The sequence below is a fragment of the Leptinotarsa decemlineata genome, unplaced genomic scaffold, assembly GCF_025532065.1.
Source record: "Leptinotarsa decemlineata unplaced genomic scaffold, Ldec_3_MD MMD2_tig00002974_RagTag_RagTag, whole genome shotgun sequence".
Lineage (NCBI taxonomy): Eukaryota > Metazoa > Arthropoda > Insecta > Coleoptera > Chrysomelidae > Leptinotarsa > Leptinotarsa decemlineata.
The window spans coordinates 14,445,915-14,471,545 of NW_027412578.1; the positions used below are offsets into that span (position 1 = coordinate 14,445,915).

General features: G+C 35.4%; 1 protein-coding gene across 2 annotated transcripts in view; it reads right to left on the bottom strand.

The window, feature by feature from the left end:
* qless (decaprenyl diphosphate synthase subunit 1 qless) overlaps positions 1–25,631 on the bottom strand; it is a 60,162-nt gene that overhangs the window by 12,605 nt on the left and 21,926 nt on the right. For both annotated transcript variants that reach the window (XM_074177583.1, XM_023157874.2), the window contains exons 2-3: positions 9,043–9,261; positions 5,414–5,553 (exon numbers count right to left, since the gene is read on the bottom strand). In XM_074177583.1, the coding sequence (XP_074033684.1) occupies positions 5,414–5,553; positions 9,043–9,261 (359 nt within the window). The remainder of the gene's footprint in view (positions 1–5,413; positions 5,554–9,042; positions 9,262–25,631) is intronic.

The window sequence follows — 25,631 nt, forward strand, 5'->3', positions numbered from 1 at the left end:
ACAACTATCTGCTCTTAATATTTCCTTCTTCCGGAGGATCCAGTCCTCTCTACTCGGGAACAGTACTTTATAAGGCAGTTCGTAGTTGACAGTTGGAGGCAACAGTCTGTTGCACTCTGCATCAAATTGATTTGTACAATGGGCAATGTTCACAAGTCTATATGCAGTCCATCTAGTCTCTCTCCCCAGAAAACTGTGGAGAGGAGGTAGATCTAGAAGGATCTCCATGGCCGCTGACGGTGTGGTACTTATGGCACCACTGATGGCTAGGCAAGCCTGTCTCTGTAAACCAGAGAGCTCTGCCTGGGCCATTTTCTGTAAAGCCTTCGGCCACCAGGCAATTGCACCATAAGTGATCATCACATAAATCCAATGGATTTGTTTGGGACCTAAACCCCAATTTTTACCACAAATCCTCCGACATGTCCATAGGGACAGTCTGGCTTTGTGTAAAACTTTTTCCAAGTGAGCGTTCTAGGTGAATTTTTTACCAAGGACAATGCCAAGATATTTCACCTTCATTCCAAATGGAATGACCTCACCATTGAGGGAAAGTGGCGTTATATCGTCTAATTTCCTTCTACTGGTGAGGGAGATTATCACAGTTTTGCTGGGGTTGACAGACATCTGCTCCCTCGGGCACCAGGTCCATCGTGCTTTGGACCTTGCCAAGATGACAAGGTCACCTGCATAAGCTTGCAGATCTACTTTTCTTCTGTCTAGGGCATCAAGCAGACTATCAATCAGGAGCGACCACAGAAGGGGAGATAGTACCCCAACTTGAGGGCAGCCTCTAGTGATAATGGACATGATGGCCTAGCCTTGAAGTGTCGTAGTTGCAGTTCTGTTTACTAGCACGGCATAGATCCAGCCAGTTATGGTCGATTCTATACCCTTTCTAGCCAGAGACAATCCTATAGATTTAGGTAGTGCATTGTCAAATGTTCCTTCAATATCAAGAAATACAGCAACCGCAATCTCCTTGTTGTTAAGGGAATGGGAGATTTTCCCAACGAGGTTGTTTAATGCTAAATCTGTTGATTTTCCGGTTTGATAAGCATACTGGTGGGGGGGGATGCATATAATGCCACCGTCCTGATGTGTCCGTCCTGTATCATCTCAAGTTTTTTCAACAAGAATCATTCAATGAATCATTCATATAATTAGGTTTTGCCATAAAATGCCAAAATTAAAATATTTTTGAATCAACTGTTTTCCTTGAAACATTATTGTGACTGATTTTCTTTTGAATCTACCTGTTTTGTCAGAATTATTCATTTGTCTAATTGAGTTTTGGCATGGAATGCCAATAATTGACATATTCATAAATTCAACTGTTTTTCTAGAAGTAATGCCGTATTGTATTTTTTTAATCTACCTGTTTTCTCAGAATTAATCATTAATCTCATCAAGTTTCAGCGTATGTTAAAAAAAATTAACATATTTATTAATATTATATTGCATACGATAAAAATAAAATAAAAACAACAAAAAAAATAATTGGCGCTCTGGGGCGACTTCATTGATTCCAGTGGCGCATTTGCTTTATCAGCTGCAGGAAAACCCGGAAAAACCTGCAGCACCACATCATCTGAGGATCTTGATCTAACAATGTCCCCTCTCTTATAAAACAAAATGTAGGGTGTCTCCAGAGGCTCCAATAAATTCAATGCATCGCCAGAACACTTCGTGACACGACTATCGTCGACCAAGGCGTGATAATGACCAAATTCAACGCCAGAACCACAGTGAACAATGACTGCATGAATATTATAATAGTGGTCTGCTAGGTTGAAATGTTCATCTATTTCGAACCTTCCAAAGAGTTTCTTGCTTCCGTTAGAGGTTGAGTCTTGTTTGAAGATCATCAGTGTTATTATTAGATTGACTGGTGCCTCAGCTATACTTGTTTCCTTACAACAGTCAGTTAGTTTGGCGCATATTTGACAATACAGTCGATCATCACCTGTTGAAAATTCCATTTTCAGATGATTTAACAATAAGCTTTGCACGGACTGGTTATTAGTCAAATTAGGAAAAGCTAGATGAAGTTCCAGAAATTCACATAAGTTTTCGGTACTTCTTGAACATTTACCACAAAGTAACCAAGTGAGGATTTTTCCAGCAAAAGATTAACAAACACAAGACGAGATAGGCATCATCTAACATCACCACGTTAGATGTTAGATGATGCCTGGGAATGCTGGGTCTTCTAATTGAAACCACAAATGTGCGGTTGGCTCCTGTTGGTGACACCGTGTATATGTGATGTTTTTTTTTCCATTTTTGGTAACCAGTTGTTGTCCACCTTTGCAATTGCCTGCACCGCGCTGATGAGGCCAATAGCCAGAAACACGTGTCCGCGGTTTGCCTCCATATTTCTTGAGTGTCATGTCCACGATTTCCTCCTTTTGATTTATATATATATATATATATATATATATATATATATACCTATTGTAGATATTAATCATATAACTTACTAAGTTTTGACATAATATGCCAATAATTAACATATTTATAAATTACCTGTTTTTCCAGAAGTAATATTGTTGTAATTGTTTCTCTTAATCTACCTGTTTTGTCAGAATTAATCACTTATCTAATCAACTTTTGACATGAAATAACAATAATTAGCATATTTATAAATTACCTATTTTCCTGGAACTAATATTATATTGTAATAGTTTTCTTAAATCTATATGTTTTGTGAGAATTACTCATTTACCTAATCAACGTTTAGTCGCCCCGCAGTAGAGATAATGAAAATGTTGAAATAGCTTTTTAAGAAAAGTCCCGTATTCTGAACGTAGATTATCAAATTCTATCAGACATAGGTACACTGATTTGGAAAACTTCGGAATATATCCTCTAGGATTGAGAAATAGCCTTCTACTTGGGACCATCTCTTCGTCAACACGTGTCGAAGTTTGAGCTAAACCACAGTTAGTTTCGTCTCTTCAATTTTCATAACGGGCCATTTGATTAAATATTCAAAAAATGTGAAAGCGAGTCGAAGCATGAAAGTGAAACGTGGCCCAGGTGCGGATTCACGCCGCATACAGGAGGAGATTAGTTTCTCGTGAAATACCAAATGATTTAACGGTATTAGTTCATCGAACGACCTTGCCCCCACCACCACTAGATCTAAGGCGCGAGGTTCATTCATGGCCCGGTCGTCTTCAACTTTAGATGACCGAAGAAGAACCTGAACATTCAGGACATCTCTCTGAAAAGATAAAGAGTATACCATTGATATTTCAAAGGGTAATAATGCAAAAAGTACGAAGGAACGTGGATTTCTGAAAAAAAAAAAGATGAAACTCGTAGAGGTTTGGAAGATTTTTCACTCGAAACCATGATGAAAGTGTCGATAAAGCAAAAGAAAACTGAAGAACAATTCATGGGTTGCCTCTGTAAAGATGGACAGGACTCTCAGAGCATCAACTCTGTATATGGGCAGGAAAGTACCAAAACTATTGGTGCATGACTGCAAAATAAAGAACTGATGAACTCCTTAAGAGCAGGGATCGCATCAAAATAAACACAGGACAAGAGACTGTCTATTAAGAGACATACATCTAGAGATGTATAACGGAGATCTCAGCTGCAGACGATGACAAACATCAAGGACCTTTATATAAGCTACTGTATGGCGAAACACGTGTCGCGGTTTTTGTAAAACCCTTTGTAGTGAAAATCATACAAAAAACTGTATTAATTAGTTTAAATATGGATTTTAATCAAGTATCGGCCAGTTCTAGTCGATTTCAGAATGCTGCAGAGTTTTGGAAACTTGGAATAAATGGACAAGTCAGACAGTTCATCAGTACTCAAAAAGAAAATAGTTTTTCCAGAAACTTGGAAAATTTCTAAAATTCGCTCGGGGTCGTAACTTGAGGCATATTTCAGTTCTTGGCAACTTTGCGAAACTCTTAGACGTGATTCTGTAAGCTGCATTTACCTGTCAACCAGACATATTATTTCCGAACATCAACTTGGTTTCATGAATTATAGTTCCACAATCAGTAACTTGGCTTTTTTTGATAAATTTTTATGTGAAACACTGGAGCGCAGGGGGCAGGTTGATGTGATGTACCCATACTTCTCTAAAGCTTTCAATAAAATCAGTCATGCGATTCTCATTCATAAACTTTCTGGTGTGGCTTTCAATGAAATTCATATTCATCTTTTGAAATCATATCTATATTTTAAAGCAAGCAGTATGTCTACTATTATGGTTTCTTTTCGAATATTTGTTTTGCCACTAGTGAAGTTCCTCAATGATCTAATCTCTGGCCATTACTTTATTTCACTATTCATAAATGATTTATGCAACACATTATGCTGCGATGGATTATTGTTTGCAGATGATTCAAAGTTATACACCTGTGTTAACGATATAGATGACTGTACTAGATTACAACAGCAGTTGAACTCTTTAAACGACTGGTGCTGCAAAAACCGTCTCAATTTCAATATTTCCAAATGCAAAATTGTGTCAGTTACCAGAAAATTGTATACTTTATAATTTGCATACAGTATCGATGAAACTATCTTAGATGGAACTAATAACACTTTCAAGGATCTAAGTATCCATTTTGACTATCAACTCAATTATAATAATCACATTAATTTTATTGTTCACTCTGCCTAACACTCTTATGGTTTTATTGTCAGAAATTTTGAGAATTTCAATAATATTTTATCTCTTAGTTCCCTATATTCCAGCTTAGTGAGGCCAACTTTAGAATATGGGTCCTTTACTTGAAATCCCATTTATAACCAGTATATATAGAAAGAATCCAGAAGAAGTTTTTGAAATACTCAAGTTTTGAAGCTTGCAACGTGTATACTCAAAGAAGAAAATGCAATTTTATCGAACTAAACGAACATCTGATCTTGTATTTCTTGAAAAAAGAAAAAAACAGGCATCTGTTCTTTTTTTACACAAGTTGTTGATTAGTAGAATTGATTCCCCAGAATTAGTTTCTGCAATAGATTTTCTTGTACCAAGATCAATATCTAGAAATAATACCACTTTTTTGTGCTGAAGAGCTAAAACCAATTTATTATTAAAATCACCAGTGAATTTGATGTGCAGCTGTCTGCCTCATGTAAACGCGAGCTGAAAAATAAATCTCCTGCACATTTATGAGTTATGAATAATTATTGATGATTCATAGTTCGTTTTTATTTATTTTTTATTCTATATGCAATTCATTTCCTTTCGTGTCTGAATGAAATAGAGCTACAATTTGTATAATTGAATTGTTAATTTTCACCCTATAAATGAAAAACTGTTGAGCGATAAACGCTATTATTATTATAGAGAATTTCACCGAGATTTGTTGATGTGAAATAAATAATCTCTGTATACCACGACAGCTAAACAAAACTGCGAATCACTCACCTTTTTTCCTTGTACATATGGTAATTTATCGCTTTCGCCATCAATATGGCGACCATGGGCCTCAGTGCCTTCCCGTGTCCATCGAAGTAGTATGTCGCTATTTCGTATAAATTATCTTGGAATGTATTTCTTCTCAAGGCCTAGAATGCAATTTCGGATAATTATTGAACCGGAAAAAAAAAGAAATGGCAATAACTTGGACATCTCCCTATCAATAATTATTTTTTCAAAGACAAAACACAAGCACAAGCACTGGAGATTAAATACATTTGGAAAACCGTTTTCAGGAAGTTTATAAACGCAGTTGTCCGAAAGAAAGAGTTGTTAAACAGTTAAATTCGAGGTGTACTGAGTTGAACCTCAAAACAATGAACAGCCACTGTCCGTCGCGTATTTTTAAAAGTATCTATAGATGAGAGACAAATCTTCAACCTTTCTTCGATGTTCCAGGCTATCAAAGTTGCAAGTAATGTTCGCGTCTCCACTCAGGCGAATGGCTCTTTTCTGGATGGAATTCAGAAGCTTCAGGGTGTGTTTGGGACGGAGCTCCATACATATGAACACTACTCCATAGAAGGTCTGGCTGAGGTTTGTACAGTTTTCTGGTTTGGAACAGTGCTTCAAGCTTTCGAGAGGCAGCTTTTGCAATTCCAGCGACGCATAATTGAGCCAAGACATATTGGTCTCCACTTAACCCTCCAACAAAATTATCCAAACAGGGAGCGGAATTATCTGTCCAGACATTATTATATCCGGTTCTGAGACATTAATCTTCTTGGAGAAAATCGATGCCTGGGTTTTTGGGCATTGGATTGGACATGATTACTTTCACCCCAAATTGGAAATCACTTTTAGATCCTCATTAAGATTTGCAACCACCTGTTGCCAGTGAAGATGTGACTCCATAGCCGATGTCCTGGAATTCAAATGGAATGACGAGACAAGTGTGCTGCCATCAGCAAAGCAATATATTGGATTCCTGCTTTTTTCCAATAAGTCGTTGATATACAGTGTCACCATTAAAGTGCGCACCATATGGGAAACTTTTTTTTCCAAAAGTTTCAATGAAGTTTAACTTCGGCACTTGTTTGTGCTTTGAATTTAACTTAAAATGATGCGGCCAACTGCGACCCACTGACGTTCAGTGTTTGTCAAATTCAACTTTTTTTTTTGAAAAAAATTGAAAAAGTGCATTTCTAGATCCAATTTAACAAAAAGGTACTTGAAAAAGTCGTGTCTACGGCAATTTTATATCCATATGCTAAATTTTATGCAACTAGGATAAAGTTAACGTTTTGCTTATTTTTGACAGATATCCCCTTTATTGTTAATAAAGGTTAATTGTCATCAATTCATGTATACATAACAAACTCATCATGGAGTTTAACTTTTCTGATATATTTTTACTGATACGGACATTTTTAAAGAGAAATTAGAAATTGGTTATAAAAATTTTAACATAACTGGTGCAAAGTTTCATTCACTTGGCTATTTTCTTAAACAAACCTTTGATTTCTAAAAAGCAGAGGCAACTAAAAAAAAAATGCAAATAATTTCGATGGAACTATTATTATTATTATAAATTTTAAACTACAATAATATTATAGAAAATACAAATGGGTACAAAAAAGTACTTATTGATCTAAATGAGGTTGTCAAACACTTATAGGCTACCTTTCAGTATGTCATCCTTCACGTAAAATACAAATTATGGTCCTTCTACTACATCTGTAACTGTTTTTTTAATAAATCGGGGATTTATATTTGCACAGCACTCGCGAATCGTATTTTCCAGATGTTGTATGTCAGTAAATGGTCTACTTCGGTACACTTTTTGTTTCAGGTAACCCCACAAGAAAAGTCTAAAGGCGTCAAATCGGGTGATCTAGGTGGCCAATAATGTTCCCAGTTACGTCCAACAACTTTGCCTCTGAACATTTGTTGAAGGGACTGTTTGACAGCAACCGTATGATGTATTGGTGCGCCATCAAGCTGATGCCATAGGTCGTATTTAATATTTAAAGGCATATTATCTAAAACTTCACTAACCTCATTATTTAAAAGGTTGATATAACCGACGGATGATAAAATGTAGGCTATAAGCGTTTGACAACCTCATTTAGATCAATAAGTAATTTTTGTACCCATTTGTATTTTCTATAATATTATTGTTGTTTAAAATATATAATAATAGTTCTATCAAAATTTTTTGCATTTTTTTAGTTGCCTCTGCTTTTTCGAAATCAAAAGTATGTTTAAGAAAATAGCCAAGTGATTGAAACTATGCACCAGTCATGTTGAAATTTTTATAGCAAATTTCTAATTTCTCTCTAAAAATGTCCGTATAGGTAAAAATGTATCAGAAAAGTTAAACTCCATGATGAGTTTGTTATGTATACATGAATTGATGACAATTAACCGAACTTGTTTTTTAAAATAAAGGGAATATCCGTCAAAAATAAGCAAAACGTTAACTTTATCCTAGTTGCATAAAATTTGGCATATGGATATAAAATTGCCGTAGACACAACTTTTTCAAGTAACTTTTTGTTAAATTCGATCTAGAAATGCGCTTTTTCAATTTTTTTCAAAAAAAAAGTTGAATTTGACAAGTCATAGCTTCGAAGTTTGGCCAGCAAACCCTCATGCTGCACACGTGCAAAAGCCGCGGAACAGCTCTTGATTCTCCATGTTGCTCGATTGCGGTATTCCAAATATGAGTGACATACGATAGAAGGTCGCCTGTTGATCTTTGTGTCAGAAAGCCATATTGATGATCGCTCAAGATGTTGAAGCCTTCCAAATATTTGAGGATATGGTGGTTTACGACTTTCTCCATGATTTTTGATATCACTGATAGCAAAGCGACTGGTCTACAGTTATTTGGGAATAGGTAATTTTTGGGAATAGATTGAACGCGAGTTCCAGAGGAAGATAAAACTTGTGTTTGATCTTCCTCTTGAAGATGATCACTTGGTGATCGATACACGTGTCGAGTACTTGTGTTTTCTCCTTTAAAAAATGTTTCGTATCGACATCATTTTATTTAAATCTATCTCTTACATTCTAATGTTTTCAATAATGACTACTGAACGTTTGCCATTATTTAAGCTATTTTTGCCACGTTGTGCATTCTTTTCTTCACCTCTCAATAAACTGTATGAAAATTTATTTTAATTAATGTAGTATCCTTTCAGTATCTATGATTATTTTCTATCAAATATACTTCCAGAACATCAACACAATGGCATAGTTATTTCGCCTATACGGCACAAACCTATTCAAAAAGAAATAAAAACTTCATGGTAGTTTGTGCTAACAAAGTGAGCAAGCACACTCCAAACCAAGGTGAAAATTATTACAACTTCGTTACGCTAAGCAAATTACCCGGGAGAGTAAACATTTCTTAAATAGACACTAAAAAGTGTCATCAGTGTATTCTTTACGATCGTTAAGTATTTTCAACTGGGACAAACACGTGAGGATGTCGGTCAAGGAAAAGACAAACGGATGCGACATATTAAAACATAACTAATAATCAAGACCGGTATGCCGGAGAATTATCTTCCTAAATAAACCAATGTGGAGTGTTCCATGGTTCCGTTGAGGGGCCGTTCCAACATACTTACATTTCTGATGTAGTCATAAACGTCTTTGAGGTCGTCTTCCAGTATTACGTAGGGATCGACTTGGTAGTCGGGAAGAGAGCCAGGCTGTTGCGTCCTCATCGTGGCAAAAGTCCGGGCAGTTCCGGTTATTTCGGGCCTTATGCAGGGGTGCCAAAACCCCGCCGTCGTCAAAGATGTGGAGGCTGCTGCTGCTGCGACAGCATTGTTTATCGCTTGGGCCTGGAAGGGAAAAACGGCTTTGAGAATTATATGAACTATGAATGATCACGTTTTCGAAAACTGTTACAAACTGGACAGTCTACATAGCAGAAATCTATTTTACTTTTCATACCACTCTTGTGATTACAAGTGGAGAGTGAAGCATTCAAAAAGAGTTTTGGAGTGCATGGTACTGGAAGTGCTGAAAGTCTGAAAACTATTCGAATATCGTCCCTTAAACATTAACTAGTAATAACAAACAGAGGTCTCAAAGTGGAGGGTAGAACTTGAACCTCTAGTTTGAGAAGTTGACTAGACATATTGGTGGTATCCAATTAAACACCCTACAAATTAATCGACGCAAATAATTGAATGTTGTGCCTTGACATGACATCCGATTTCATCACATTCACCTTCTTAAATAACACTGAAGCTTGAATTTTCGTAACATTAAATTCTATTTGGTTTCTGTCATCTCCAGACCTTCATTACGATATGAGAGCTTCAATTAAAAGAATTATAAGTGATTAATTTTTGGGAAAGGAATTTGGCTTTCTACTACTCCACCTTGATGAAAAAATGTGGGAATCTTCCAGAGAAAGGAAGGAAGCGATCAATTTCAAAGGAATTAATTCTGTACAGATTTGTACTGAAGACTCCTAAGGCAAGTGTCTTACGACGAAACATCGTGTCTACCAGTGAGGATGACGGTGTTCCATGTAAGTGAAAATTTTACCTTTCATTTAGTACAGGGGTCTCCAAACTTTGAGGCCTTCGGGTCATAATGATTTTTTCAGTTTGTTCCAAGGGCCAATTTCTGCCCTCAAGTATATTTCTAGACTAGGATAGTCGCAAAGTGCGTGACCTAAGCAAACTTACGCTTTTTTTGCATTTCAATTATTATTGTGTATTGTGACACTTAACGACATCTAGTGGCGAGTAGTGGTACTATATATTATCTTTTCCAGCTACCCGCTAGGTGGCATTAGGCGTAATTGAATATTTGGAACTACCGCGTTGGTTCGAAAAAGTTCTTGTTCTAGCTAGTGTATTCCGATCACCTCGAGATGGCAGTAATAATTGCATACAAAAAGGCTAGCGGCGCAACTGCGAGTTAGTCTGCGTAGGAAAGGCGAAGGAAGCGAAACTGTCTATTGTGAAATAAAGTAACACCCGTCAATAAAAGTATTTTGATTTGACTTATTGTTTTTATGTGTGATTTGTTAGTATGGAAAAGAAGCGAAAAATCGACAGTGAATGCAGAACGTTCCAAGAAAAATGGAACTTTCAGTATTTTGTGATCGAGTCCAGTAATAAGGCCTATGTTTAATTTGTAATGAAACCATAGCTGTTCTCAAAGACTATAACATTAAACGACACTATGAATCGAAACATCTTCAAAGTTACTCCAAGTATACAGGAAGTTTGCGGAAGGAAAAATTTGAAGCTTTGAAACGCGGACTCAAATCGCAGCAATCTTTGTTTAACAAAGCGAATACTGAACAAGAGTCTGCAACTCGCGCCAGCTTTCGTGTGGCTCTTGAAATCGGAAAACGTGGCAAACCATTCACCGATGTAGGAATTATAAAAGAATGCTTGATTGTAGTAGCCGAAGAAATATGCCCCGAAAAGCTAAATTTATTTAAAAGTGACAGTTTGTCAGTAAACACCGTGGCTCGGAGGGTGCAAGACATCGCAGAAAATATATCATCTCAACTGTCTGACAAAAATGGACATCATGAGTGGTTTTCTCTAGCATTGGATGAGTCAAGGGATGTGTCAGATACTGACTTTTATTCGCGGAGTAGATAAAAGCTATGAAGTGTATGAAGAACTTCTTGATATTGATAGTATTCACGGCACGACACCTGGGGCAGATATTTTTAAGGGAGTTGAAAATGCCATTAATAAAAAGAACCTTCGATGGAGAAATTTGAAATCTATAACAACTGATGGAGGCAAAAATATGTATGGTAAAAATAAAGGAGTGGTTGCACTTGTGTCAAAGGCTGTAAAAAATGATGGTGGTTCAAAACCATTAGTCTTACATTGTATCATTCATCAACAGTCCTTGTGCGGAAAATGTTTGGATATGTCTGAAGTTCTAAAACCAGTCATATCAGTTGTTAACTTCATCAGATCCACTGGGCTGAATCACCAATAATTCCGCGAGTTTATTCAACTGATTGGAGAAAATGATTTATCATATCATACTGCCGTACGCTGGCTTAGTTGCGGAAAAGTCCTTAAGCGCTTTTTTGAATTTCGAGCAGAGATCTAAATTTTTTTAATGAGAAGCAGCACCCTTTTGCCGATTTAGAAAATAGTGAATGGATGTGGAAGTTAGCCTTCTATGTCGATTTGACAAATCATATGAACGAACTGAATTTGAGATTGCAAGGAGAAAATCAGCTTCTCCCTGATTTATACACCAATATCAAATCCTTCAGGCAGAAAATAATAGTATTTCAATCGCAATTACGTAAAAAATGTTTCACACATTTTGAAACATGTGAAATATTCAGCCACACTACAGAGACTGAATTTTCCGTCAATTTTGCAATCGAAACTTTGAGTGCTTTGAAGATAAATTTTGATACTCGTTTTTTAGTTTTTGATGTCATTGCGAATGAAATTAAGCTTTTTCAAAATCCTTTTGATTCTGACATTGGAACCCTGGCTCCGGAAGTCCAAATGGAAATTATTGATTTACGGTGCAGTGATATGCTTAAGAACAAATATCAAAATTCATCTTTGTTAGAAGTGGAAGAGTCTTCCACTGAAACAATTTCATAATTTGCATAAATTTGCTCGTGGATTGTTTTATGTTTTTGGTACTACTTACTTGTGTGAGAAAACGTTTTCCAAGATGAAGTACACAAAGAATGTTTACAGATCTCAATTAACCGATGAGCATCTCAAATCTCTTTTGATAATTGGTACAAGTAAAATTGATCCACAACTACAAAGTATTGTCGGTGGAAAATTACAATTACATAAATCTCATTAGTGTTTTTGTTTCACTGTGATTCATTTCAATTATTTGTTAGTTATTAATATGCTTAAACTTAGATACTTAAGTTAAGTATTCTTTGTCATCATTTCTTTCGTTAAGTTTCACCTTGCAAGTAAATAAAACCGAGTAATTATCATTCTGCGTTTTTTTCTTCAACTTATCACAGCAATAGTAACAACAATTAGGTAATCATTGGCTGTCGCGGGCCAGATTGATGACAGTAAATCATTAGCTGTCGCGGGCCAGATTGATGACACTGGCGGGCCGGATTTGGCCCGCGGGCCGTAGTTTGGAGACCCCTGATTTAGTATATTGTGGAGGATTTCTGTGAATGATATTTGATTCAATTCCATAAAGAATGTTTGGAATACAAACTGAGTAGAGAAAAGTGTTTTTTGTGTAATTCAGTTTTCATATAAAAGTTTCGAAATAATTTTTCTTCCGTGTAATTCAATGTTTATATGAAAGTGGCTGTTTCAGGAGGACTTTTTTTTCAGTTTGTGTTTACACATCTATGTACAGAGTGTCGTGCCGTAAGATTACCACATTTTTTTATCGAGATGGAGAAGTAGAAAACCAAAAACTTTCTTTTCCGATGTAAAAACTCTTGTTGTGGCCGAAGACATGCATTGGCAGCTGATTACTGAGCATCAAAATGTTCTTTGGAAAAACTGAAGAGTCACGAACAAAGACCTTTAAAGAGTATATCGATTGGAATTTTACAATAGTGTGACGTTACTTCGCAATTAACATCACCTCGAATGGATGTGGTTATACATTTACAAATTATGTCTTAGTAATTCTTGTAGACTGCAAAAATTCTTTCAGAATTGCCATTGTTCGATCGACACACTGTTTGCTATTCGTGTCAGCAGATTCGAGCACCGTAACTAATGAAAATAACAACTATTGTCCTATGACTAAGTGGTAAAAATCTCCGGCAGGTACAAACTATACTGAGTGAGAAGGTAAGTAGATTGAATACGTGAGAACTAGTCACATCAATTAGATCGAAAAACATACCTCAGATAAGTTTTGGACAGGCTTACACCACATCCTCAATTCCGATGATTTAGTGACTTCGTCCTAGTTCATGTTATGGGATTTTCATTTTATTGGAATTGAACTCTTGACTTTCACGATGCTAATAAAATATTTATTGATACACAAGCGCAGTTATGAAATCGTTATGAAACAATTATTTAATTACCAATGGATAAAAAATTCCTCATTAAAATAAAATATTCTTCCAAATGAGCCACTTAAATTTTGAATCGTCAACTGGAAACTGTCTTTAATTTTTGAATTATAGTTTCTCTACTGATATATGAGGTTATAAAATGATTCATTGCGAGGTCATTTAGGTCATTTGGGTAATCAAAAATCAACTATTACTCCAATTGGTTCAGTGTTTTCTTTCAGCACAGTCAAATGCCTTGGAAGTACTGCTTCTAGTCAAAAAGTAACGAATTTCACTCTAAGTATTGAGAAAATAGTAATCTATAATTTACGCCAAAATAAATCTATATCAATTCATTTGTTATCAGGTACGACACCTAACAAATCAACACTATGATTTTTAATTACCTATATAGGACTGGAAAAATATCAACGGTTGATTTTCACCACAACGTAACTTATCTATTTGCGGTGACTTCATACTGTGCCTCTTCTGATGTTGATTTACCATATTTCATTGAATAAACATTTCCACCAACATTGATGAATACAGTACTAGCTGAAAAGAGTACATTTCTGATATACTAAATGTGTGAGTCGTTTGTGTAAACGATGAATATTACTGGAGTTTTTTCCCAACACCAAATCGTTATTTTTAACACCTCGACACGTGTTTCGATCACCAAGTGATCATCTTCAAAGAGGAAGATTAAAACTAGAAACTAACGCGAAGTTAACCCTATTTATGCTATATAGGTTTCCCATACAGGTAAACCATCCAGGTGTACCACCCATACAGATATACCAACCTAAATTAATTTTACAATTTTTCCTTATCTATTATTTCTATATCAACATACTTACCCCTCAACAGAAACGGAAGTTACAAGTTTCCAAACCAACGGTGTCGCAACTATATTGCCTCCCAAAAATCCACAAACCGGGATAATCAATGCGCCCCATCGTGTCAGCTATTGGAGCTCCTGTCTACCAAATAGCAAAGTGGCTCACTAAGGAATTTGGAACCTTGTCTATTGCGGAACCAGGTTTTAGTATTTGAAATAATAGATGTTCATCAATAAAATTCACGTATGAGTTAGAAAATAAGGGACAACTACCATTTCTTAACGTTTTGGTAATGAGGAGCCAATATGGAGGGTTAAAATACGATATATTTAGAAAAGAAACAAGCACGTACAGGTATATTACTGACAGTTCACATCACTGTGGACAGCACAAACGTGCTGGGTTGAATTTTTTAGTGCATCGTCTTTTGACTTTCCCTCTAACACATGATAGGTTCATAAAAGAAAGACGTACAATACAGGAAATAGCAACGGTTTCTCGAGGAGTATTGTAAATGTAAGGAAGAAGAAGTTAAGATTAAGAATGAACGAAATCTCGACTTTCAGAAAAGAAAAAAACCAAGATAAATAAATCTCAGTTCCATACCACCAATATACGAGGAACTTTGGAAAGATGTTCAAGGAATTAGGTATGAAGGTGGTTTTTAAAACAAGTCATACACTAGAGAGCCTTTTGGGAAGTCCAAAAGACAAAGTCGAGAATTCAGAAAAGTCTGGAATTTACGAAATTGAATGTAAGGACTGCGATGCAAAATATTATGGATAGACAAAAAGATCTATTAAAGGAAGATATAAGGAACACATAGCACACTTAAAATATGGAAGACCTGAAGAATCAGCAGTAGCCCATCATATTTTGCAACAAAACCATTCCATAGACTTCAGTTTATTAAGATTAGATAGACAAGTTAACAACAATAGGCAACTAGATGCCTATGAGAGTGTAGAAATAAGTAAACACAATAATATTATGAATAACGATGACGGACCTATATCAAAGAGCATACTATATAGCTTGTTAAAATAATATTGTTGGGTTTACTGATTACTACATAAGGACACATTGCAAAAATTAATTTAGATAGGCAATATTATGAAATTATATATAGCGCTGAAAATTGTTTTATATACAGATATAACAGTTGAACATATATTGTAAAATAATAGATAAGGAAAAAATATAAAATTAATTCAGGTTGGTATACCTGTATGGGTGGTACACCTGGATGGTTTACCTGCATGGAATATCTATATAGCATAAATAGGGTTAACTTCGCGTTAGTTTCTAGTTTTAATCTTCCTCTTTGAAGATGATCACTTGGTGATCGAAACACGTCTCGAGGTGTTAAAAATAACGATTTGGTGTTGGGGAAAAAACTCCAGTAATATTCATTACTACACCAAAGGTTCCAAACAGTGCATCATAAGTGTGTAAACGATGAATAAAACTGGTCCCAGGTCTGAATCTTGAGGCACTCCGTATGTATTTCAAGCTGACGATATACTACTTACCATAGTACCTAAGATATATTATTGCTTCTCAGTCGAATACAACTTCGAAAAAAAACTCAAATAAAGAATTTCTCTCTTCATGGTGGAATAATATTGTTACAAATCGAAAACCGTTACTTCAACAAATTGTCTGAAGTTTTCAACCACAAGTGGATACCCTTTTTTAGTAAGGGTGAATATTGGAAACAGCAAAATATGATAAAATTTCGACACAGCTAATTAATTAACGTGAAGTTTATAGTGTTTGCAGGGGAAGATAATTAATGTCTGTATTGAAGGTCAGCTGACCTGATTATTATCGTCGATTTTCTCTATAGATTTGAAGCAGACATGGCAGAGCATTACTGAAATGTGAAAAATACGATTTGCAAAGAATCATCTTCAAATTTACCGGCTACGTACATTCGTACGTATGTCAAGGTTTGGTTCACTGTTTTTTTCGATTACGGTGGCGTAGTGCATCAGGAGGTCTTGCCACATGGTCGTAAGGTCAATAAGAAGTATTATTTCGAAATAACGCGCCGCTTGGGAGAAGCAATACGAATAAAAAGTCCGATATTGTGTAAAAACGATTCATGGTACTCGTCATTGCCTTCTTGGGCAAAGACAACACCATTATCATACCTCAGCCACCATTTTCACCAGATTTGTCCTCCCGAGACCTTTTCTTGTTTCTAAAATTGGAGAGACACATGAAAGGAAGATGTTTTGCGACGATTGAGGTGATGAAAGCCGAATCGCTGAGGTCAAGGGTATACTAAAAAGTGCATATCAGAACTGAAAATACACCTTATTTTTCAACAGACCTCGTACGTGACTGGAAGTCTGTGTTTTATAAGAGCAACATTTTCATTAATACAAAACATGCTGTACATGAATAGACTATATAAAAATCTTTGGCATTCACTTTAATTGAAAAGTTAATTTTGTTAGAGAGCGCTTGGGTTCTCCTCCAATGCAGATTAAAGATTAAAAGTAGCCGTATATAATTCATAATGAAGCAACGATGAAAGATCATTAAAAGCAACAGATGATGAGAAAAGCTGACGGATGATGATACCTTGAATTAACAAGTGGAGAATGTTAGTTCTGTCACGGGTGAAGCAACCGTAATCACCACAAACGAACAATATGTGTATCAAGTCATAGAAAATATCGAGTTGAGTAATATTAGGACAAAACAATTAGCGAAATACAAGACCAAGGTTTTGTGTTCAGATGTCGAAAGGTATAATTTGAGGCGATGCATTAAAACACAATTTATTGCAATATTTTCTGTTCGAAGCTCTTACGAAATATCAAAGCGACCACAAAGTCACCCGGCAAGTGCATTAAAGTGATATTCAGTTAAATGCTACTTCGACCGTGTAATGACTTTGGAGGAATGATAAATGCATGCTAGATCCAGAGCAATTAATCATAGCTAGAATGTCAATAACCGACCCTATTTCACTTCGGAAAATAACGTTTGTTTCAAAAAAATCTAATCGACTACGAAAGCAATACAAAAGGCGATACTTACATTGCACTTTTCGGTTAAGTGGATGACTGGAACAAAATTATTTTGCCGTTTGGAAAACCGAACGGGAGTAGAAAGGGGAAAATGAATATTTTAATAATTGCATTCTTAAAAAAACTGTTTCTTATTGGGCAGACATTTGGGCAAGTTAGTTTCCTCTTTAAGGAAGAAAGACTCAAAAATTGAGCACTCGATTGATTTGTACTAGACAAACGAGAAGCATCTGTAAGAATTCAGAGTACTCGTCATATTATTATGGTCCAGTCGATGGTCAATTATTATCGTCAATTAGGTAAGTATTTCGAAGCAGATTCAGGGTATGTTTGGGAGGCAGAGCTCCATACATGAGAAAAATACTCCAAAGAAGGTCTGACCTGAGCTTTATAAAGCATCAAAAGTTGCTGAGGTGTGTACAGTTTTCTGGTTCGGAACTGTGTTCAAAGCTTTTGAGAAGCAGCCTTTACAATTCCAGCGACATGATTGTGCCAAGATATATTGGTGTCCATTTTAACCCCCAACAAACTTATCGAAGCAGAAAGAGGAATTGACTGACCTGACATTATTATTATCCGATTTGGGATGTTTATCTTCTTGGAGAAAACCGATGCCTGGGTTTTTGTGGCATTGAATTGAACCTGGTTAGCTTCACCCCAATTCGAAATCACTTCTAGATCCTCATTAAGATATGTAATCTCCTGCTGCCGGGGAAGATGTGCCGATGTCCTGTAATCCAAGTGGAATGACGAAACAAGTGTACTGCCGTCATTAAAGCACTATATTGGATTCTTGATATTTTCCAATAAGTCGTTGATATACAATAAAAAGTGGGTTGGGGCAATATGGATCCCTGGGGAACACCAGCGTTGATGATGAAAGTATTCGAGAGATATTCATCGACAGTCACTTGCAGGACACGTTCCATCGGGATGCTGGAAAAATAATCTGACAAGCCATTGCATTGAAGTTTGGCCAGCAAACCCTCATGCCACACACAGTCAAAGGAAGACCTGGAGACAAATGTCGTGGAAGACTGTGAAGAAGAGGACCTTGAAATACTACAGCGGTCGGAAGACGACGTTGAAGAAGATAATTAAAGTTATAATTGTATTTCTTGTAATTTCTATTACTTTTTTTAAATTTCCACAATCATAAATAAAATTATGGATGTAGCCTTCACTACGTGGTAGGATATCATAATGAAGAAAAAGGAATTAAACCTTTCTATGTTTTTACTACTTTATACATTTTTACTACTTATACATTAAAATGTATGTATGAATGTATAAGACTGAAAATGTCCTTGTAGAACGAAACTGCAGTAACTTTAGTTACAAATAAAAGTGGTAAAAACACAAACATTTTCTCTTTTCTTCATTACAATCATAAATGTAAGTAATATTTTTTAATAAACGCATTGATTAGGAATTTCAGTCCTCCTTCTTTATTTATTTATTTGAGAAGTTATTAATATAAATTACATTAGAACTGAATTATAATTTAAGTATTTTCCTTAACAATTTTATAACTACACGGGCAAGTTAGTGTTATTAAATAAATTGATACTTAATAAAAAATAAATACGTAAGTAAAATAATCATAAAATATAATGTAACAGGCAATAAGGAATGAGTATCAATAATAATTATGTATTTATCAATAATTAATAAACTTTATATGGGGTGTTTTTGATCGGGACTACCGATTGACCTTAAATGATTCAACGTATGACAAAAAAATTTAAACAAAAGTTCTAAGGAGTTTCACCCTCTACAATATTGATAACGAGTAAAAATAGCGAAAAACCCATAGAAAAGGAGATATTTGCAAAAAATGTGGAAAAAATTGATTTCTATGACCTTTGACCATAGATTTTAATAGTAGGGTGTGTACACACATCCTATTATATGTAGATCTTGAGACAACTTTTAGGATGTCAAAAAATAAGTTTATACGAGTTTATAGCTGGATATCTCAAAGTCCGGGATGAACTTACTGAGATGACTGGCCTATTAACTAGAGAGTTATTTGTCAGGCCCTTTACTGTCTGTTAAAGTTGGAAGAGACTAATGTTTTCAAAAATGTTTCAAATTTATATTCAAAATATTCATTTTCTTGGCAAATTCTGATTTTTTTTAATGCATAACAATTTTTATACAAATATCTATATTTACCCAAGAATGTTAAGTAGACACACTGATTCTTCCTCAGGATTTGGTGTTCACCCAAAACTATGTAGTCATTTGTATCAATCGATAATTTTTCACATAAAAATCATAGATTACTTTAGTAGAAACTTCATCATATTGAATAAATTGATGGATGTAGCCATTACTACGTGGTAGGAAATCATAATGAAAAGAGAAATGAAAATTCCTATGTTTTTTACCACTTTTATTTGTAACTAAAACGTTACTGCAGTTTTGGTCAATAAGGACATTTAACTCAATTCTCTTTTTTTCATCATATTGCTTTTGACTTCGATGTTCAAATTTCTCACTTGCTTTATTCCACAACAAATCTTTGATTTGTATGGGTATACATGATTAAACGCCGTGTTGTATAAGAGCCTCAGTTTTCATGAATATGAGGCATTATGTGGGTGAATAAAATGTTTTGAAGGCATGAAGAAAATTGGATTACTTTGGTCTCTAATTTAAACCTCCACCGTAAATCTTGATTTTTTTCTGTAAGATAAATATTTTTTCTGCGATTGTCGTTTCCCCGTAATAAAATAACACATGAGGTGTTGCTATGCAACAAATTGACAATTCTACAGGCTGATTCACGGTGGATGGCACATTAGACGTTTCTGGTGAACCAGACAACGGATCACTTTGAAAATTTAATGGAGGGCATATTCGGACTTTCTCTAGCCAACTAAAATATTTTCGACAATGCGGTGTTGCCGCTTCTATTAGAAAGCAGTAGCAACTTTGATTTTTCAAATGGAACACTCTGTATATAATATTATTTTTGGAATCTCCAACAATTGCCCGACAACTTTTCTTGATATTTCCCTATACCTATCTGTTACCGTTTTCGAAATAAAAATTAATTTCAATTTTTTTCTTCGAAAATCATGACTTCTAAAAATGCCGATATCTTTTAGTTAAGAAGTACTATAATATCGAAATTTGGTTTGGAGTTAGGTGATACTTGGACACTTCCCACACGTCAGCCTAATCTCCGTTACTTGAATACAGGGTGGTAAAAAAATACAGTTTTTTCGTTTGCTTGAAAAGGTTGCTGAAATTTGATTATTTTAAATAAAACACCCTGTATATTATTGAAAATTCGGAAAGCTGCTGAAATTTGCTTTCTTTCTATGTATATCATACCTATACCTAACTAGTCAAGTTTCGGACTTATGAACATTTATTTGTGAAAATGTCCCTTCAGAATGGTATTTCCATTCGGTATTTGGTAAGCAGGCCATGATTACTATTTGACAGTAGCGTTGTGACATTCTCCTAATAATATCGACATTTTCGTCACTTCAGAAGTTGCAAATACCTTCAAAACGATGGAACAAAACTATTCAAACGAAGTTCTTATGAATTTGTTTATTATTTTTGGACAGTGTGACAAAATTATCAGCAGAACATGTAGAAAGTTCAATGAAATGTATCCGAATCTACCGCCAATGAACCTCAAGAAATTTATACGAATTCAGAACAATTTCAATGCATTTGGATCAACTTTAAAAGCACCAAGAAACTTGCCTCGACCCGTAACTTTCGAAGACAACCAGATTAATGTCTTAGCATATTTTCACGCATTTCCCGAGTCATCGATAAGAAGTGCTGAAGAAGATTTGGGTATAAAATATTCATCGGTTCAAAGAATCTTGCGAAGACATAAAATGCATGATTATAAATTCACCAAAATTCAAGCAATGAAGCCTCAAGATCCTCAACAGAGAGTAGAATTTTGTGAAATGTTGTTGACACGCATTCAAGAAGATCCACTAAATCCATTAAATTTTCAAAGTGATCCGTTGTCTGGTTCACCAGAAACGTCTAATGTGCCATCCACCGTGAATCACCCTGTATAGTTAACTATAATTTTCATTCAAAGAAACCAAACCAGGCAATTCAAGCCCTAATTGGTTAATACTGTTAGACAAGTTCAGGTTATTTTCAGAATCATACTTAATAAATTAACATTCCACTTTCACTAGGTCGGAATGTGATGATATTGTAAGTTGTTGATTTTCAGTGGAATTCACTTCAGGTGTATAATATGCATTATATTAGGGGCACCAACACAGAACTCTGAAGCACCCCATATGTAACTTCGAGCAAGGATGACTATCCTGTCACTCTTTAATATCGCAAATTTATTATAAAACAACATCATCTGAGATATGTAACATAAACAATAATTGTTCATTACAGTGTTTAGATTTTCACATTTCCCAAGATTTTATGAGATTTTTTTCTACGAAAAATCATTCAAATGTTTCATAAATATTGGCTCCTGATACTTTACTTTATATTCTCCGAGCACGTATGAAAATAAGCGAACAAATCCTACCAAAAACACATAAACGTATGTGTTGATCGAATTAATCTTATTGGCGTGGTCCTCGAATCTAGAAGTACTTGTAACCCACATTTGCAGCCACTGTGGAATGTGAAAGTGAACGTAGCAGCTCTCTAAGGAAGAACTGAACCTGATCAAAACCGAACCAAACAACATTACACATACTGGCCGCATCGAATAGCGAGTAAATAAAATGATTATTTGCTACCGTAGATAGAAGAACGATTCGATTGCATTGATATTGACGATTTCGATTCTTCCGACATTAACAATTGGAATTTAAAGTTCGTAGGCAACTCAATATAGTTGCCCTCGAGGAAGATACAACAATTAGAGCGGTCATACAATTTTTGATACCATTTTTATAGAACCATTTCTCTTTATCCTCAATGAATATAGTTCAAAAAACACGCTTTTAAAGAACATCGAACTAAAAAGTTAAAAAAAAATTTTTAAACAATAACGAACGAAAAAAACTAGTATTATTGTGAAAAAAGCGACGGGCGCCTGATATACAAAAAATGGCACAAAGCGTCCACGTTTTTTTCACAATAATACTAGTTAGTATTTTTCGTTCGTTATTGTTTTAAGCTTATTTAAATAAATATTTTTAACTTTTTAGTTCGATGTTCTTTAAAAGCGTGTTTTTTTAGTTTTTTTTTAACAATATTTATTTTTCACTTTTTACTCCGATTTATTGCCAAAAATATTTTTTTTAAGTTCTAGTCGCTAGTATTATAAATCTTTATCAGACGGCGCACGAATGTAAAATTCCTCTCAAACAACATAAAAAAGTTTGAGGTCTCAAATTCTATAGTAATACTGAGATACAGTAAGTCTCCAACAGAGGGCGGACACTTGTAAAATTTGTTTCGAAGTAAAGAGAAAATTTGCTGAAATAATTTCAAAAAACAATTCAGTCTTGATGTTTTGATTTGAAGTTTCATTCAAAATATTAATGGACTAAAAATATTTTATCAGTGAATGATTTTTTTTTCAAATCAATCTTTTGATTTGAGCACCTCAATTCTAATTTTTCGATTTTTTGAAATAATTGATTAACTGAATTTTTTAGGTGTACAATTTACGATGAAGTTTTCATTGTTGAAATCCATATTCTGATTTGCAAGCAAGGAGAAAATGTACAAAGTCCTTATCAATCTATAAGTTTCCCCGTATTTTAGTAATTCATTTGAAAAGATTCTCTCCGACGGAAAGGTTCAGTGGCAAATTGAATGTTTCCATTGACTTTTCTTAGATGGATTAGATATGAGCAGTTATGCAACAGAGAATGTGGCTCCTTGTCATTATAATCTATATGCACTTTCAAATCACAGTGGGACTACTTACAACGGACATTACACAACATATTGCAGACACCCATATAGTGGCACATGGCATGAATACAACGATTCACAGGTGTTCCCAATTTCGCCAAAATCAATTGTGAGCAATGAGGCATATGTCCTCTTTTATAAACAGGAGGGAACGAAGCAGCACCTTTGATGTGTTTTTTTTTCTTCTTTCCTTTTTTCTTAATAATCATAGTTCTTTGAATTGATTTGTATTTCTAGTTGCGTCACAATACATTGAGTGTTTTTTATAAAAAAAAAAACGACAAAAAAAAATAATCGAATTAGATTTTAAAATGTATCTCCCATTTAGTTCAAAACTTTTTTCTGTACTGAATCACGAGTAATTGTAAATATTTAAATATTTTATTTGTAGTACAAATTCTCAAAATATGTTTTTTATTTTGATTTTCTTTTGAACACATCAAGGATGTTACTTATAGCGCCATCCGCCCGCAAACAGATCAAGCAATATAATTGATAGTTACGTACAGCACCATCTGCCCGCGAATAGATCAAGCAATAATGCCGATAATTCTGACAATACAGATCCCGAGCTTGAAATTTATAAACATACATACATACAGGTGAAGCTTATATAAAGCATGTAAAATAGGCCTTAGTTTTGACGACTGTCTCTTCATCGGCGCTACATTTCTTTCCAGCGAGGGTTCTTTGTCTGAGAACAGGAAAAAGTCGCTGGAAGCCAGATATGGAGAATACGGTGGATATGGAAACAATTCGAAGCCCAACTCATGCAATTTTACCATCGTTTTCATTGATTTGTGACACGGTCTTGATGAAACAGCACTTTCTTTTTGATTGATTAATTGATCTCACCACTTGTCTCATTTGTAATCTACTGGTGATTTCTGTTAAGTGTTCGGAAGTCGACCGATCTTACTTGATCCTCTCCCTACTATATACGTGTTCGAAAGTAGACTGTCCTTACACGATCTGCTTCCTACTAACGGGTGATTTTTTAAGAGGTATAGGATTTGATTTTCAAAACAACACAAAAAATTTGAAAAAATTGAAATCTTTATTGAATTCGATAGAACGATCAATATATTATAATGTTTGAAGATGATTTCATGCAAATGTTGTCCGCGGCTCCGCTTCAGATGGACCATGCGCAAGGTCCAATTTTGGCACACTCTCTCTAACATATCGACCGGTATTTCACGTATAAATGCTTCAATATTGGCTTCCACCGCGTCAGCCGTTGCTGGTTTATCCCTGTAGATATGAGCCTCAATATGACCCCACAAGAAATAATCCAAAGGCGTTAAATCATACGATCTAGGGGGCCAATTGACGGGCCCCAAACGTGAGATAAGCTGTTCACCGAAGGCGGCTCTTGATTGGGCCATTGTTTCGCGTGTTGTGTGGCATGTAGCACTGTATTGTTGAAACCACATGTCCAATTCTTCCATTTTGGGCAACAAAAATTCGTCAATCATCACACGGTAGCGCTCGCCATTCACCGTAACGTTCCGGCCATTGTCGTCTTTGAAGAAGTACGGCCCGACGATGCCACCGACCAAACAGTGACTTTTTTGGGATGCATCGGTAGCTCTTGCAATGCTTATGACTGGTCTTTACTCCAGATACGGTAATTTTGCTTGTTAACGTATCCATTCAACCAGAAATGAGTCTCATCGCCACAATTTTTCGATAAAAATGTGGATCTTCCTCCAACTTTGCCAGCGCCCATTCACCAAATGTTAGACGTTGTGGGAGATCGTGTGGCTTGAATTCTTGCACCAGCCGTATCTCATAAGGTGTTACACCCAAATCCTTTCGCCAAATTTTCCACGTAGTGGAGTAACAGAGGCCCAATTGCTGCGAACGGCAGCGAATCGACATTTCACGGTCACCACGAACACTGGCGGATACGACCACAATATTTTCTTCGATCCTCACTCTACGTATGCGTGTTGGTGGTTTAATGTCCAATAATGTAAACTGGGTTCGAAATTTAGTCACAAGCTTCCGAATAGCTCACTCAGTAGGCAGACGAAACTGCCCATAAATTAGAAGAAGTGCACGATGCACTTTCTTCACCGAGCATGAATTTTGATAATAAAATTTAATAATTTGCAAGCGTTGTTCATTCGTAAGTCGATTCATGGTTAAATTATAGACCAAACTGAACAAGTTTGTTGTTAAAAAGATACCAGGAAAAAAATCACTCATTATATAGGTATTGTTGTTGATTTTTACCTGAGAGTACTGAAGAGTGACATTATTTCTGTTATTTTGAGAAAAAATGGATCGAAAACAATTTAGTGTTTTGATTTTACAGTCCTTCTTGATGGGAAAAAATACCATTCAAGCGAATGAATGGCTTGAAAATCGTTATAAGGACTCCACTCCATGAGAAACAACAATTTCACTTC